Below are 17,827 nucleotides of genomic sequence, written 5' to 3'. Positions count from 1 at the left end.
ACAGGGCAGAACTGAGGACTCGCCCTCAATTTCTCCCTAAGGTGGTTTCAGCGTTTCACATGAACCAGCCTATTGTGGTACCTGCGGCGACTAGGGACTTGGAGGACTCCAAGTTGCTGGACGTAGTCAGGGCCCTGAAAATATATGTTTTATATATATGAAAATCTGACTCGCTGTTTATCCTGTATGCACCCAACAAGCTGGGTGCTCCTGCTTCTAAGCAGACGATTGCTCGTTGGATTTGTAGTACAATTCAGCTTGCACATTCTGTGGCAGGCCTGCCACAGCCAAAATCTGTAAAAGCCCATTCCACAAGGAAAGTGGGCTCATCTTGGGCGGCTGCCCGAGGGGTCTCGGCTTTACAACTTTGCTGAGCAGCTACTTGGTCAGGGGCAAACACGTTTGCTAAATTTTACAAATTCGATACCCTGGCTGAGGAGGACCTGGAGTTCTCTCATTCGGTGCTGCAGAGTCATCCGCACTCTCCCGCCCGTTTGGGAGCTTTGGTATAATCCCCATGGTCCTTACGGAAGTCCCAGCATCCACTAGGACGTCAGAGAAAATAAGAATTTACTTACCGATAATTCTATTTCTCGTAGTCCGTAGTGGATGCTGGGCGCCCATCCCAAGTGCGGATTGTCTGCAATACTTGTATATAGTTATTGTTACAAAAAAATCGGGTTGTTTATTGTTGTGAGCCATCTTTTCAGAGGCTCCTACGTTTATCATACTGTTAACTGGGTTCAGATCACAGGTTGTACGGTGTGATTGGTGTGGCTGGTATGAGTCTTACCCGGGATTCAAAATCCTTCCTTATTATGTACGCTCGTCCGGGCACAGTATCCTAACTGAGGCTTGGAGGAGGGTCATAGGGGGAGGAGCCAGTGCACACCAGCTAGTCTAAAGCTTTTACTTTTGTGCCCAGTCTCCTGCGGAGCCGCTATTCCCCATGGTCCTTACGGAAGTCCCAGCATCCACTACGGACTACGAGAAATAGAATTATCGGTAAGTAAATTCTTATTTTCTCTGACGTCCTAGTGGATGCTGGGAACTCCGTAAGGACCATGGGGAATAGCGGGCTCCGAAGGAGGCTGGGCACTCCAGAAAGATTTATGACTACCTGGTGTGCACTGGCTCCTCCCACTATGACCCTCCTCCAAGCCTCAGTTAGATTTTGTGCCCGGCCGAGGTTGGATGCACACTAGGGGCTCTCCTGAGCCCTTAGAAAGAAAGTATAGATTTAGGTTTTTTATTTTCAGTGAGACCTGCTGGCAACAGGCTCACTGCAGCGAGGGACTAAGGGGAGAAGAAGCGAACTCGCCTGCTTGCAGCCGGATTGGGCTTCTTAGGCTACTGGACACCATTAGCTCCAGAGGGATCGACCGCAGGCCCAGTCCTTGGTGTTCGGTCCCGGAGCCGCGCCGCCGTCCCCCTTACAGAGCCAGAAGCAAGAAGAGGTCCGGAAAATCGGCGGCAGAAGACCAAGGTAGCGCACAGCACTGCAGCTGTGCGCCATTGCTCCTCACACACACTTCACACTCCGGTCACGGAGGGTGCAGGGCGCTGGGGGGGGGGGGCGCCCTGAGAAGCAATTATAACACCTTGGCTGGCAAAAATACCACAATATATAGCCCCAGAGGCTATATATGTGGAAAATACCCCTGCCAGAATCCAGAAAAAAGCGGGAGAATAGTCCGCTGAAAAGGGGCGGAGCTGTCTCCTGCAGCACACTGGCGCCATTTCTCCTTCACAGATCCGCTGGAAGGAAGCTCCCTGGCTCTCCCCTGCAGTCTACACTACAGAAAAGGGTAAAAAAAGAGAGGGGGGCACTAAATTTAGGCGCTGTATAAATTATATAGAAAAAGCAGCTATAGGGGACATAACTCAGTTAGTCCCTGCATTATATAGCGCTCTGGTGTGTGCTGGCATACTCTCACTCTGTCCCCCCAAAGGGCTTTTGTGGGTCCTGTCCTCTGTTGGAGCATTCCTTGTGTGTGTGCGGTGTGTCGGTACGGCTGTGTCGACATGTTTGATGAGGATAATGATGTGGAGACGGAGCAGATGCCTTTAGAAGGGATGTCACCCCCTGCGGGGCAGACACCTGAGTGGTTGAGCTTATGGAAAGAAATGAGTGCACGTATAGACTCCTTACATAAGAAATTTGACGACATGCCAAATGTGGGACAGCCGACTTCTCAGCTCGTGCCTGTCCAGGCGTCGCACAGGTCATCAGGGGCTCTAAAACGCCCGCTACCTCAGACCACAGACCCAGATGTCGACACTGATACTGACACCAGTGTCGACGACGATGAGTCTAACCTGATGCCCACTAAGGCCATTCACTGCATGATTGAGGCAATGAAAGAGGTGTTACACATTTCTGATATAAATACAGGTACCACTAAAAAGGGTATTATGTTTGGGGAGAAAAAACTACCCGTAGTTTTTCCCCCATCAGATGAATTAAATGAAGTGTGTGAAGAAGCGTGGGTTTTCCCTGATAAAAAATTGGTAATTCCTAAGAAGGTACTAATGGCGTTCCCTTTCCCGCCAGAGGATAGGTCACGTTGGGAAACACCACCTAGGGTGGATAAAGCGCTCACACGTTTGTCTAAAAAGGTGGCACTACCGTCTCTGGATACGGCCGCCCTCAAGGAACCTGCTGATAGAAAGCAGGAGGCGATCCTGAAGTCTGTATATACACACTCAGGCATTATACTTAGGCCAGCTATTGCGTCAGCTTGGATGTGCAGTGCTGCCGCTGCGTGGTCAGATAAACTGTCAGAAAATATTGACACATTAGACAGAGACACGATCCTGTTAACCATAGACCATATAAAAGACTCAGTCTTATATATGAGAGATGCACAGAGGGAAATCTGCCGACTGGCATCTAAAGTTAGTGCATTGTCCATTTCTGCTAGGAGAGGCTTATGGACTCGCCAGTGGACAGGAGTTGCAGATTCTAAAAGGCACATGGAAGTGTTGCCATATAAGGGTGAGGAATTATTTGGGGATGGTCTCTCGGACCTAGTTTCCACAGCAACGTCTGGGAAGTCAGCATTTTTACCCCATGTCCCCTCACAGCCTAAGAAGGCGCCGTTTTATCAGGTTCAGTCCTTTCGGACCCAGAAAGGAAAAGGCGGGTCTTTTCTATCCAGAGGCAGAGGTAGGGGAAAAAGGCTGCAACAAACAGCAGGTTCCCAGGAGCAAAAGTCCTCCCCCGCTTCTTCTGCCAAGTCCGCCGCATGACGGTGGGGCTCCACAGGCGGAGCCAGGTACGGTGGGGGGCTGCCTCAAGAATTTCAGCGATCAGTGGGCTCGCTCACAGGTGGATCCCTGGATCCTTCAAATAGTATCTCAGGGGTACAAACTGGAATTCGAGGCGTCTCCACCCCACCGGTTCCTAAAATCTGCTTTGCCGATTGCTCCCTCAGACAGGGAGGCGGTGCTAGCGGCAATTCACAAGCTGTATTCCCATCAGGTGATAATCAAGGTACCCCTACTTCAACAAGGCCGGGGTTACTATTCCACACTATTTGTGGTACCGAAACCGGACGGTTCGGTGAGACCCATTTTAAATTTGAAATCCTTGAACGCATACATAAAAAAATTCAAGTTCAAGATGGAATCGCTCAGGGCGGTTATTGCGAGCCTGGACGAGGGGGATTACATGGTATCCCTGGACATCAAGGATGCTTACTTGCATGTCCCCATTTACCATCCTCACCAGGAGTACCTCAGATTTGTGGTACAGGATTGCCATTACCAATTCCAGACGCTGCCGTTTGGACTGTCCACGGCACCGAGGGTATTTACCAAGGTTATGGCGGAAATGATGATACTCCTTCGAAAAAAGGGAGTTTTAATTATCCCGTACTTGGACGATCTCCTAATAAAAGCGAGGTCCAAGGAACAGTTGGTGGGAGTAGCACTATCTCAGGAGGTGCTGCACCAGCACGGCTGGATTCTGAATATCCCGAAGTCACAGCTGGTTCCGACGACACGGCTACTGTTCCTGGGTATGATTCTGGATACAGTCCAGAAAAAAGTGTTTCTCCCGGAGGAGAAAGCCAGGGAGTTGTCATCTCTAGTCAGAGACCTCCTGAAACCAAAACAGGTATCAGTGCATCGCTGCACGCGGGTCCTGGGAAAGATGGTGGCTTCTTACGAAGCAATTCCCTTCGGCAGGTTCTATGCCAGAATCTTTCAGTGGGACCTGTTGGACCAGTGGTCCGGATCGCATCTTCAGATGCATCGCTTAATAACCCTGTCTCCAAGAACCAGGGTGTCTCTACTGTGGTGGCTGCAGAGTGCCCATCTTCTAGAGGGCCGCAGGTTCGGCATACAGGACTGGGTCCTGGTGACCACGGATGCCAGCCTTCGAGGCTGGGGGGCAGTCACACAGGGAAGAAACTTCCAAGGACTATGGTCGAGTCAGGAGACTTCCCTTCACATAAATATTCTGGAACTAAGGGCCATCTACAATGCCCTAAGTCAAGCAAAATCCCTGCTCCTACACCAGCCGGTGCTGATCCAGTCAGACAACATCACGGCAGTCGCCCATGTAAATCGACAGGGCGGCACAAGAAGCAGGATGGCGATGGCAGAAGCCACAAGAATCCTCCGATGGGCGGAGAATCATGTACTAGCACTGTCAGCAGTGTTCATTCCGGGAGTGGACAACTGGGAAGCAGACTTCCTCAGCAGACACGACCTCCACCCGGGAGAGTGGGGACTTCATCCAGAAGTCTTCCAGATGCTGGTAAACCGTTGGGAAAAACCACAGGTGGACATGATGGCGTCCCGCCTCAACAAAAAGTTAAAAAGATATTGCGCCAGGTCAAGGGACCCTCAGGCGGTAGCTGTGGACGCTCTAGTGACACCGTGGGTGTACCAGTCGGTTTATGTGTTCCCTCCTCTGCCTCTCATACCAAAGGTATTGAGAATAATAAGAAAGCGAGGAGTAAACACAATTCTCGTGGTTCCGGATTGGCCAAGACGAGCGTGGTACCCGGAACTTCAAGAGATGCTCTCAGAGGACCCGTGGCCTCTACCGCTCAGACAGGACCTGCTACAGCAGGGGCCCTGTCTGTTCCAAGACTTACCGCGGCTGCGTTTGACGGCATGGCGGTTGAACACCGGATCCTAAAGGAAAAGGGTATTCCGGAAGAAGTCATTCCTACGCTTATTAAGGCCAGGAAAGATGTTACGGCAAAGCATTATCACCGCATATGGCGGAAATATGTTGCATGGTGCGAGGCCAAAAAGGCCCCAACAGAGGAATTTCAACTAGGTCGATTTCTGCATTTCCTGCAAGCAGGAGTGAATATGGGCCTAAAACTAGGCTCCATTAAAGTACAGATCTCGGCTCTGTCGATTTTCTTTCAAAAAGAACTAGCTTCAGTACCTGAAGTTCAGACATTTGTGAAAGGAGTGCTGCATATTCAGCCCCCGTTTGTGCCTCCTGTGGCACCTTGGGATCTCAACGTGGTGTTGAGTTTCTTAAAATCACATTGGTTTGAGCCACTAAAAACCGTGGATCTGAAATATCTCACGTGGAAAGTGGTTATGTTATTGGCCTTGGCTTCAGCCAGGCGAGTGTCAGAATTGGCGGCTTTATCATGTAAAAGCCCTTATCTGATTTTCCATATGGATAGGGCAGAATTGAGGACTCGTCCCCAATTTCTCCCTAAGGTGGTGTCAGCGTTTCACCTGAACCAGCCTATTGTGGTGCCTGCGGCTACTAGGGATTTGGAGGACTCCAAGTTGCTAGACGTTGTCAGGGCCCTGAAAATATATGTTTCCAGGACGGCTGGAGTCAGAAAATCTGACTCGCTGTTTATCCTGTATGCACCCAACAAGCTGGGTGCTCCTGCTTCTAAGCAGTCTATTGCTCGCTGGATTTGTAGTACAATTCAGCTTGCACATTCTGTGGCAGGTCTGCCACAGCCAAAATCTGTAAATGCCCATTCCACAAGGAAGGTGGGCTCATCTTGGGCGGCTGCCCGAGGGGTCTCGGCTTTACAACTTTGCCGAGCAGCTACTTGGTCAGGGGCAAACACGTTTGCAAAATTCTACAAATTTGATACCCTGGCTGAGGAGGACCTGGAGTTCTCTCATTCGGTGCTGCAGAGTCATCCGCACTCTCCCGCCCGTTTGGGAGCTTTGGTATAATCCCCATGGTCCTTACGGAGTTCCCAGCATCCACTAGGACGTCAGAGAAAATAAGAATTTACTCACCGGTAATTCTATTTCTCGTAGTCCGTAGTGGATGCTGGGCGCCCATCCCAAGTGCGGATTGTCTGCAATACTTGTAAATAGTTATTGTTAACTAAAGGGTTATTGTTGAGCCATCTGTTGAGAGGCTCCGTTGTTTTCATACTGTCAAACTGGATATAGTATCACGAGTTGCACGGTGTGATTGGTGTGGCTGGTAAGAGTCTTACCCGGGATTCTAAATCCTTCCTTATTATGTCAGCTCGTCCGGGCACAGTGTCCTAACTGAGGCTTCGAGGAGGGTCATAGTGGGAGGAGCCAGTGCACACCAGGTAGTCATAAATCTTTCTAGAGTGCCCAGCCTCCTTCGGAGCCCGCTATTCCCCATGGTCCTTACGGAGTTCCCAGCATCCACTACGGACTACGAGAAATAGAATTACCGGTGAGTAAATTCTTATTTTATTTTTTTATTTTTTTTATATGTATGTGGCACTGTACTGGGACATTATATGTATGTGGCACTGTACAACATGACTAAAACTGGGGTTATGACACAAGGTCATACTCCTACAAACGTCATACCGAAAGGTGTGCGCACAAAAAATGTGGTGTGACTTTGTGACAACTAGGCCACGCCCCCATTTTTTCCACGCGCAAGATAGTGCCTCTTGTCCTTGACTACAGATCTTTTTCTTGCGGCCAACACAAGACTTAGACCTTGGGGTAAATTTACTAAGATGGGAGTTCTATTTAAGATGGGATGTTGCCCATAGCAACCAATCAGATTCCAGGTATTATCTTCTAGAAGGTGCTAGATAAATGAGAAGTAGAATCTGATTGGTTGCTATGGGCAACATCCCATCTTAAATAGAACTCCCATCTTATTAAATTTACCCCCTTGATTCTTTGGCCCATTTTGGATTTTGAGTTTGACATGCTTGGTTGGAGAGTTCTAGAGATAAGCACTGTTTCCATGGTGGCGTTGTAAAATGGTTAGGCGCTGACTGTTTTTTTTTCCTTTCAGCAAAGCACCATTGTGTGTCATAATCGTGTAGATGTAAATGGATCACGATATCTCCTTGGGGACATGGAGGGTCGCCTTTTCATGTTGCTGCTGGAAAAGGAGGAGCAGATGGATGGAAGTGTCACGCTGAAGGATCTCAGAGTGGAGCTGCTGGGGGAGGTGAGGGTCTGATTTGTTGGGTATCGTGTTGGAGTGGGTTTTATATATGAGCAAGAGTCAGGTGGTCACTCCTTGCAGAAATAGGTGGAGGTAACGTTTACTATGTAGTGGTGTCTCCGCAACATAATACAGTTTCTGCTGCAAAGTTCTGATACAGGAGCCAGTATAAAAATAACACTCGGAGCTTATTTTCTGTTCATTTTCTGTTTTTATATTTTTTCACGTCTTAGTGGATAAAGTTCAACGGACTATGCGGCGCTGTATAAGGAACGGTTAATAAATACAGTTTTGTCATCTTACAACAAGTTTCTAGACATAATTTCATGGCGTTCTAAACAATAACACTTACATTGTACAATAGCTGGTTATAGGAGCTGTGTAAACACGGTATAGATCAGACACTACTGCCTTTTGCACCTCCATGCTTTCTTCACATAATGCTTTTTAAAGTCTGTCAGTTGGCTGTTGATAGCAGCAGGAGGGGGAACGTTATAGGCTGTTGGTAGCTTCAAACCAGCTTACATCTGAGCATCAAAGGAAAAAGTAACCACACACTAGTGAAACATTCCTTAAGCTGTTCATGCATGCTGCTGTTATCTCTGTCTTCTGTAGACCTCCATTGCGGAATGTCTCACTTACCTGGATAATGGAGTAGTGTTTGTGGGCTCGCGACTTGGAGACTCCCAGTTAGTTAAGGTAAGAAAACCTGTCTGTAAACTGTATTGTGTATAATCCATTAAGTTCACAAGCGTCTACTTGTTATTATAATTTGTTACTTTTCTAGAATTTCATTTTTACTCCTTCTTCTACTGGACACAGAATAATTGTTACGTGTAAGTCCCACCCTTGGAGGCAGAATGTGTCTTAGAAGAATCAAGTGTAGACCCCCCTTTTAACCGAATTACCAGATTTTAAGTGCCCCTGACACTGGTTTACACTCGATTATATATAAGATTTAGCAATTGGCAATGTGTCCATTATTCTTGTATATCACATATTACCAGAAGATCTTTACCCACTGACCCCTTATGGGCTTCTTTCCTCTTCTTATCATTCACAAACTGGTCAAATGGTCTTTTCTTTTTCATCCACTAGGGGTCACTGGAGTACTCTTGGGATATGGACAGCTTAGCAGGAACAAAAGCACTGAATATTTAAATTTAGAACTCTCCACCCCTCCATATCCCCGAGTACCTCAGTGTACTACCTCAGTGTTTTTTCTGTGCTCACAGCACTAACAAGGCTTGTGGGAAGTTCCCACACTTTGTGGAAGATTTTATTAATTTTTCATTTTTACTTTTTACTATAGCACATCCCTTCCTAGTTTCTGGAAAAACATGGGTCCGGGATAGTGCCGCTGCACGGACAGCGCATGGCATGTCGGTCCTCACAAAGAGCACCCTCACAGCCACAGGCAGCCCACTGCTCCTGCAACAGCTGGACGGAGCTTACACATAGAAGCCCCGTCGCAGCCATGACCTGGAGAGCTGAACGGAGCTTACAAATAGAAGCCCCGTCTCAGCCATGACCGGAAGATACAGAGCCGTCGCAGCCTCCCTACAACAAGGTAGGCTGGGGAAACGGGGCGGTCAGCGCAGGCTGCCGCCCCGCTGTGTGGGTCAGTGTTGTAATACGCCGCTCCAGCCGCTCATACAGCCGACCCGCCCCAGCCGCTCCGTCCGGCCGCCCCAGCCGCTCCGTCCGGCCGCCCAGCACCGTCCAGGACGCTCCGTCAATGCTGTATGGTGCCAGCGCTGAGAGGGTGAGAACCGCGCCGCTCCGGGCAGCCGACCTCCGCTGCTCAGCATGTCCCTCGCCTCCCTGCAAAGCCTTCCCGGCGCTCCCCGATGAGACACAGCGCTACAGGGAGTACAGGGGGAAGGGGGGGGGGGGGGGGGTGTAATCTGACTGATTACAGCGGCAAGGGTATGTAAAGGCTGCCATACCGATATAAACAGCAGGCAGAGTTAATGTATGATAGGCTATTGAGCCTATATTAATATTGGATGTATTGTAGCCTGTGATTTTCACTGGGTGATAGACTATTGAGCCTATATTAATACTACAGCATGTATGGTGGCCTGCCATATATACAATAACACTGGAGGCATGTATTGTAAACTGCCTGTGATTTTCACTGTATAATAGGCTATTGATCCTATATTAACACTGGAGGCATGTATTGTAAACTGCCTGTGATTTTCACTGTATAATAGGCTATTGAGCCTATATTAACACTACAGCATGTTTTGTGGTCTGCCTGTGATTATCACTGTATAATAGGCTATTGAGCCTATATTAACACTAGAGCATGTATTGTGGTCTGCCTGTGATTATCACTGTATAATAGGCTATTGAGCCTATATTAACACTGAAGCAATTGTAACTTGTCCTGTGATTATCAGTGTCAGCATGGCATGGGGGCCATTTTAACCATGCTTCCTGTTTCTTCCAGTTTGTAATTCCAGAACATTCCTGCCCTACATCTCTACGCCACCGGAGGCGCAGGGGTGTTAGTGGGAATTTTGGTTTAGGTTTCACATAGGCTGCCCATGTGAACTGCATTTCGGCCATAAATAGATAGATATATATTACACACCTTAAGATAATAATTTTACTGAGTCGTGCAAGTGTCTGTCCTTTGGCTATTGTGTTGTCTGTCTGCATAAGGAGTAAGGCTCCAGCACAGACTAAAAATGCTTTTAAACAATGTCTGGACATAAATCTACCACATGTTCACTATGTTTTGTAGGTTTTCAGGAGCCGGTTCATTCCCAGATCCTATGTTAGCATTGGCAATTCAAATTGACTCTGCTCGACAGGAGCGGTAAGATCAGAGTCTCAAAAGTTACTTCGCCAGCTTTTACGGAGGGTGTTAATTTAACTGATCTTATAATTTACACATTTCTTCTATGTGGCAGACCTGACAATTCTATGTCAAACCTCACAGCGCTAAATACGAGTGAGGAGGGCACATTAGACAGTCAGGGCGGGTTTTGACAACCATACATTGCTAATGACCAGTGAGTCAGTCTCTGAAATTTACAGAGAATAAGGAGCCTCTAACATCTAAATTTACAGAGAATAAGGAGCCTCTAACATCTAATCCGTCGTATTTACTAAACGACAGATCTTCAATAGGTTTCTTATTTAGGATATCTTACTAAGATTTAAGGCTATTTACCCGTTTCCACACAGTGACCTCTAAATTGGAGAATCCGCCATTGGTGAATTCGTCTGTGTCAAACCTTATAAAGACCCAAGATACATTTGGGTGACTAGGGCGCTCTGTGTATGGAAACAATGACGATCACGTTATACTTATCGTTAATGAGAAGCTGCTGAGTATCTCGGTACAGCGTCTGCTGCCGCCGGTTACCTTGCTTCTCGTTTTTCATCGTCGCTAGTTTCAGCACTACAAGGCCAGAAGTTGTTTGGTCCTAAATTTGACAAAATTGCCTCCTCCGATATCAGAAATACTCTGGTCCGGCGTTTAAAGCCTTTAGACTTCAGTCTTTTCAAGGCGGTGGTACAAAAACAGTCACGCCTTGTAACGCCAGGGCGCTAAAGTCACAACAAGCCAGTGGCTTGACGGGCTCTCAGCCCATCTCGAATTTCCAATTGTGGAAGCGCGCCTTTACACGTTACATTTGCCGGGTTTCCAGCCATCCACTCATGGATGTATCCGCTATTTAGGGTTAAAAGACAAGACTGCCTCTGTCGGACGAAATAAGGCGTTTTGGCACGTTGCCATTCAGTCTCTGCTGGTTTCAGCAGTTTTTATTTCCAGGTCTGGTACACCAACAAAGTCAGGGTTATTATTCCCGTCTGTTTGTGGTACCGAAGCCGGAGGGCTCCGTCGCAGTCTCAATCAGCAAGTCACTTACTACAGATTGAAAATGGATTTTCTGCGGTTAGTATTTGCATATTTGGAGCCACAAGATTGCATGATTGCGCTTGATCTCCAGGATGCGTATTTACCCATTCCGGTTTGGTCACCTCATCACAGGTTCTTGCGTTTTGCAATACGCCACTACCATTAACCGTTTCAGGTTCTACCGTTTGGCCTCTTGTCAGCGCCTCGGGTATTCACCAAAGTGATGTGTGTGATGATAGCTCATCTCAGATCCCTGGCAGTGACAATCGTTCCATACTTAGACGATCTGCTCATAAGAGCTCCGTCTCAACAGATGCTCCTCCTACTTGCGCTGCTAACGTACACCACGGTTGCAGTGTCAAGTTCAAAAACAATCGCATCTAATTCCGTCTCAACGACTTCAATTCCTAGGTATGATTACAGATACGGTAAATCAAAGATTTACCTACTACACCAGAAAGTACAGATTATACGCCATCTGGTACAATTAGTGCTCAAGCCACGCACACTATCGGCTCGCGTTTCCCACAGGGGGGGCGAGGGTGTCTCTACTCTGGGCGAGAGTCTCAGAGGTTGGGGAGTTGTAGTTTAAAATGGTCAGCGACAGGGTTTCTAAACGGATCACGACAGATTGCTGTCTATAAATGTCCTAGAACTCCGTGCAATTTACAATGCACTACATGCTTCGCTCTCAGACTCTCCAAGTGCAGTCAGACAACGCGACGGCAGTCGCATACAAGGGAGGAACGAGAAGCCGCATGGCAATGCGGGAGGTAGCTCGAATCCTCAATTGCCCAGAATACCACAAGGTGATATTGGCGTCTGGGTTCATTCCGGGAGTGGACATCTGTTAGACAGATGATCTCAGCAGTCGGGATTTTCATCCAGGAGACTGGGCATTAAATCCAGAGGTGTTTCACATGTTGGTCCACAGGTAGGCTTACCCTCAGGTGGACATGATGGCATCTCGCCACAATTACAAACGCCCAGTATGTGTCCAGAACGACAGATCCCAAGGGCAGTGGCGGTGGATGCTCTCACAATCGCGTGGCCGTACAGTCTCGTGTATTTGTTTCCACCGTTTTCCGCTGCTCTCTCCATTGCTAAAACGGATCATAAGAGAGTCCGTCACAGTCATACTAGTGATAGCTCATGGGTCTCGGAGAGCTTGGTTCTCGAATCTCCGTGGACTACTCGCAGATGATCCTTGGCCGCGCATACTACGTCCAACCCGTTACAACAGGGGCCGTTCTTTTACTCCTATTTAGCGCGGCTGCGGTGGACGGAGTGGTTGCTGAAACCGCCCTCTTAAGAAGAGAGAGAGGGCATTACAGTATCGGTTATACCAACCATGTTACGAGCTAGGAAGCCGGTTACGGCAGCTCATTATTACAGAATTTGGTGTGCCTATATAGGTTGGTGTGAAGCTCGGAAGTTTCCGACATCATTTTTCAAGTTACCCGTATTCTGTTATTTTTACAGACGGGGTTGGATGGAGGACTGCGTTTATCTACACTGAAGGTGCAGGTATCTGTGTTGTCAGTTTATTTTCAAAGACGATTGGCTCTATTGCCGTCGGTACACACTTTTCTGCAGGGTGTTCTCAGAGTACAGCCTCTATTTATCCCACCTACAGCGCCATGGGACTTGAATTTGGGTTCAGATTTCTTACAGTCTTCATATTTTGAACCCTTACAGCAAGTGGATATTAAGTTTCTGACTTGGAAAACGTTTTTTCTTCTAGCCTTAGCTTCGGCAAGGCGTTTTTCAAATTTGGGTGCCTTGTCTTGCAAGCCACCGTATTTGGTGTTTCCTGATGACAGAGCGTAACTTCGGACGATTTCCGATTTCTTACCAAAGCTAGTGTCATCTTTTCACATCAATCAACCAATAGTGGTTCCTGTGTTGACAGCACATTCTAGAATTCTGAATGTGGTACGCGCATTACGCGTTTATATGTCCCGAACGTCTACAGTTCGTAATACGGATACGTTGTTTGTTCTCTATGATGCTGCCAAGTGGGGTTGGCCAGCTTCTCAGCAGACCTTATCCAGATGGATAAAACTGACTATACGTCAGGCTTACCTTAAGGCTAAGTTACAGTCGCCTACATCAGTAATAGCTCATCCCACAGGTTCTGTGGGAACGTCATGGCCAGCTGGTCGTGGAGCTTCTACGACACAGCTTGACCGTGCGGCTACATGGTCTTCAGTGCACACGTTTGTGCGCTTTTACAAGTTTGATACGTTTGCGGCATCAGCATCTAGCTTTGGCCGCCTAGTGTTACAGGTGTCAAACAGCTCTCCCGCCCACGGGGGAAGCTTTGGTACGTCCCAAGAGAACTCCAGTGACCCCTAGTGGATGAAAAAGAAAATAGGATTTTGGTACTTACCAGGTAAATCCTTTTCTTTGAATCCATAGGGGGCACTGGACGCCCACCCAGAGCAGTTTTACGTGGATTGTATTAAGTTCAGGGGATCTTATGGTAACACATTTTCACCGACTGGTTCAAATTATAAAGTTCTATCGGTTATGGTGTCAACTGTTTCGTTGGCAGTAACGTTATGTGTCAACTTTGTTGTTGTCCGTTATGTTATAAGAATTCTCCATTGTCAACCTCTCTATAGTTCCTGTTCGGCTCAGTAAAAAACACTGAGGTAGTACACTGAGGTACTCGGGGATATGGAGGGGTGGAGAGTTCTAAATTTAAATATTCAGTGCCTTTGTTCCTGCTAAGCCGTCCATATCCCAAGAGTACTCCAGTGCCCCCTATGGATTCAAAGAAAAGGATTTACCTGGTAAGTACCAAAATCCTATTTTTGTGTCCAGGTTCTACAGTTACTATTTGAATTTGTGGCATTTTTTTGTTTTGCACTTTTTTCATAGTAGCCGTTATCATTTAATTCTCTGCTTCTCAGCTCACAGCAGACAGTAATGAACAAGGCTCATATGTTGTGGCAATGGAGACTTTCACAAACCTGGGACCAATTGTAGACATGTGTGTAGTGGATCTGGAGAGGCAAGGGCAAGGACAGGTGAGATGGCATCTCTGGATTCCTCGCATGTCTCCTTTGAATGTTGTGCACCAGTTCTTACGGGTTTTTCCCCCCCCTTTTCACAGCTTGTTACCTGCTCCGGGGCCTTTAAAGAAGGTTCTCTGCGAATCATTAGAAATGGCATTGGCATCCATGAGCATGCCAGCATTGACCTACCCGGGATCAAAGGTGCTGCTGGAATCCATAACCGGGGGAAATGGCTTACACTAGGACACTGGGTGGGGATTGGGATGCAACATTAAATGATATCTTGCTGCTGTCTTGACTTCCTGAGAGTAACATTGTAGATGCCTTTATCACTATCTCATATGTACTAATGTATCACTTAGGGGGTTAGTGTGTGACTTCAGATTTTGTTTCCTGCACATGACGTCCTTTGTTCTTTGCTATGTATCAGGTTTGTGGCCGCTCAGAGTTGCTGCCAGCCGTGAAACAGATGACACATTGGTCTTGTCTTTTGTGGGACAGACTAGGTGAGTTCTTAGCTGAGGTTAGGGTCAATGTAGGATTTAAGAACGTAATAGAATATAGGATTTTGGTGTACTCATTTACTGTGTGCCTGCAGAGTTTTGACCTTGTCAGGAGAAGAAGTGGAAGAGACTGAGCTGGCTGGTTTTGTCGATGATCAGCAAACCTTCTTCTGTGGGAATGTGGCACATCAGCAGCTCATTCAGGTAAGACATGACCAGACCAATGTCTTCGCTACAGACTTTCTAATCTAATATGCAAAGTCATTTCTAAAAAGACTGCTATTAACATTGATTTCACTGAGCCTTGATTTCAGCAATCCCTCAGAGGTAAAAAGGTTTTGACCAGCAAGGGTCTTAGGGCCTGAGGCACATGTAGGCACTTTTGCACAGAAGCTGCTTCTTTGGATGCAAATGCTGTGCAAAAATATGCCAACACCTACAGGAGGTGTCTGAAGGAAAAAGGAGACTCCTGCCAGCATCTCAGATCCAAGTGCTGGATCGGATCATCGTCACGGCCATCTGTCACGCTGGCGGAAGCAGCTGCAATCTGAGTAAGCCTAAACTTACTCAGACTGACCACCTCCTGCCCGCTTGCAATGCCAATAAATCTGCGTCGGACGATGTAGACCGTGGCCTTGCCACTCGCAGATTACAGGATAATGATCTTGTGCATTCTATTTCACCGATAGTTAACTTGTGCACTCTATTTCACCGATAATTAACTTGTGCACTCTATTTCAAATACCTTTATTTACGTTTTCTGATTTTCAAAATACCTTTTTTTTTTTTTTTTTTGAGTCAACTGGTCAGTCATCCACTAATTAGTTTTTTTGTGATTTATTTTTCTTATTTAACAGATCACCTCCGCTTCTGTGAGGCTAGTATCCCAGGACCCACAAAGCCTGGTGAGTGAATGGAAAGAGCCACAAGGTCGGAAAGTCAGTGTCTGTTCCTGCAACAGCCGGCAAGTGCTCCTTGCAGTGGGCAGAGTCCTCTACTACTTGGAAATCCACCCAGGAGAACTGAGACAGACCAGGTAAAGCAGGATGCTATGTGCTCTGGCTTACTTTAGCCTTTATTAGCATTATTCATTACTTGTGCCATTTGTTTGCTGCCGCAGCTGTACGGAAATGGAGCATGAAGTCGCCTGTTTAGATGTCACCCCACTGGGTGGCAGTGAAGCTATGTCCACGCTTTGTGCTATCGGCCTATGGACCGATATCTCTGCACGAATCCTGAGCCTACCAGGTTTTCAGCTGTTGCACAAAGAGATGCTGGGGGGAGGTAAGCTAATATGGAACATTACACCCAGGGATTAGGAAAGTTGAAGCGTGTTTTTAGGAAGATGGACAAATATAATTTTTTTGTAACTTTTTTCCAATTCGTCACTCAGAGATAATCCCAAGATCCATCCTCATGACATCGTTTGAAAGCAGTCACTATTTACTTTGTGCGTTGGGAGATGGCGCTCTCTTCTACTTCAGCCTCAACACAGACACAGGTGAGAGAAGAGTGTAGCCGTTTAATGGGTATATTCAATTGACGTCAAAAGCTGCCGTCTGTCGAAAAGACGGCAGTTTTCGACTTTTTTTCTCTGACGTCCTAGTGGATGCTGGGTACTCCGTAAGGACCATGGGGAATAGACGGGCTCCGCAGGAGACTGGGCACTCTTAAAAGAAAGATTAGGTACTATATCTGGTGTGCACTGGCTCCTCCCTCTATGCCCCTCCTCCAGACCTCAGTTAGAATCTGTGCCCGGCCAGAGCTGGATGCACCTAGTGGGCTCTCCTGAGCTTACTAGAAAAGAAAGTATTTGTTAGGTTTTTTATTTTCAGTGAGATCTGCTGGCAACAGACTCACTGCTACGAGGGACTGAGGGGAGAGAAGCAAACCTACCTGCTTGCAGCTAGCTTGTGCTTCTAAGGCTACTGGACACCATTAGCTCCAGAGGGATCGAACACAGGGCCCGACCTCGATCGTCCGTTCCCGGAGCCGCGCCGCCGTCCCCCTTGCAGAGCCAGAAGACGGAAGAACCAGGAGAAAATCGTCAGCTGAAGACTCCGGTCTTCAATAAGGTAGCGCACACCACTCTCTCCGGTCACTGGTGGGTGCAGGGCGCTGGTGGGGGGCGCCCTGGGTTGCAATAAGTATACCTTTTGGCAAATGTGCACATAATACAGTTATAAACTGTATATATGCCTAATCCCCCGCCATTAACATTATTAAAAAAGCAGGAGAAGCCCGCCGCGGAGGGGGCTATCTCCCTCAGCACACCGATGCCATTTTCTCTTCACAGCTCCGCTGGAAGTACGCTCCCCAGGCTCTCCCCTGCAGTATACACTACAAGAAGGGTAAAAAAGAGAGGGGGGGCACATAAATTTAGGCGCAAAAGGTGATATAAGCAGCTATTGGGGGAAAATTCACTTTGTGTTAGTGTAAATCCCTCTGTTATATAGCGCTCTGGTGTGTGCTGGCATACTCTCTCTCTGTCTCCCCAAAGGACTTTGTGGGGTCCTGTCCTCAGTCAGAGCATTCCCTGTGTGTGTGCGGTGTGTCGGTACGGCTGTGTCGACATGTTTGAATGAGGACGCTTACGTGGAGGCAGAGCAGGAGCCGATAAGTGTGATGTCGCCCCCTGCGGGGCCGACACCTGAGTGGATGGATATGTGGAAGGTATTAACCGACAGTGTCAACTCCTTGCATAAAAGGTTTGATGACGTAACAGCTTTGGGACAGCCGGCATCTCAGCCCGCGCCTGCCCAGGCGTCTCAGAGGCCATCAGGGGCTCAAACAACGCCCGCTACCTCAGATGGCAGACCCAGATGTCGACACGGAGTCTGACTCCAGTGTAGACGAGGATGAGACAAATGTACAGTCCACGAGGGCCATCTGATGCATGATTACGGCAATGAAAAATGTGTTGCACATTTCTGACATTAACCCGGTTACCACTAAAAAGGGTATTATGTTTGGGGAGAAAAAGCAGCCAGTGACTTTTCCCCCATCTGATGAGTTAAATGAA

At 47.6% G+C, this 17,827-nt stretch overlaps 1 protein-coding gene across 2 annotated transcripts in view; it reads left to right on the top strand.

The window, feature by feature from the left end:
* Nucleotides 1-17,827, top strand: part of DDB1 (damage specific DNA binding protein 1) — a 61,367-nt gene that overhangs the window by 25,864 nt on the left and 17,676 nt on the right. For both annotated transcript variants that reach the window (XM_063944379.1, XM_063944380.1), the window contains exons 6-14: nucleotides 7,244-7,402; nucleotides 8,015-8,098; nucleotides 14,198-14,314; nucleotides 14,401-14,503; nucleotides 14,733-14,808; nucleotides 14,901-15,009; nucleotides 15,663-15,841; nucleotides 15,926-16,089; nucleotides 16,199-16,306. In XM_063944379.1, coding sequence (XP_063800449.1) covers nucleotides 7,244-7,402; nucleotides 8,015-8,098; nucleotides 14,198-14,314; nucleotides 14,401-14,503; nucleotides 14,733-14,808; nucleotides 14,901-15,009; nucleotides 15,663-15,841; nucleotides 15,926-16,089; nucleotides 16,199-16,306 — 1,099 coding nt within the window. The remainder of the gene's footprint in view (nucleotides 1-7,243; nucleotides 7,403-8,014; nucleotides 8,099-14,197; nucleotides 14,315-14,400; nucleotides 14,504-14,732; nucleotides 14,809-14,900; nucleotides 15,010-15,662; nucleotides 15,842-15,925; nucleotides 16,090-16,198; nucleotides 16,307-17,827) is intronic.

This window comes from Pseudophryne corroboree, chromosome 11 (genome assembly GCF_028390025.1).
Source record: "Pseudophryne corroboree isolate aPseCor3 chromosome 11, aPseCor3.hap2, whole genome shotgun sequence".
NCBI lineage: Eukaryota > Metazoa > Chordata > Amphibia > Anura > Myobatrachidae > Pseudophryne > Pseudophryne corroboree.
The sequence above is the reverse complement of the archived record's forward strand: the minus strand, read 5'-3'. Positions and strand labels throughout refer to the sequence as shown.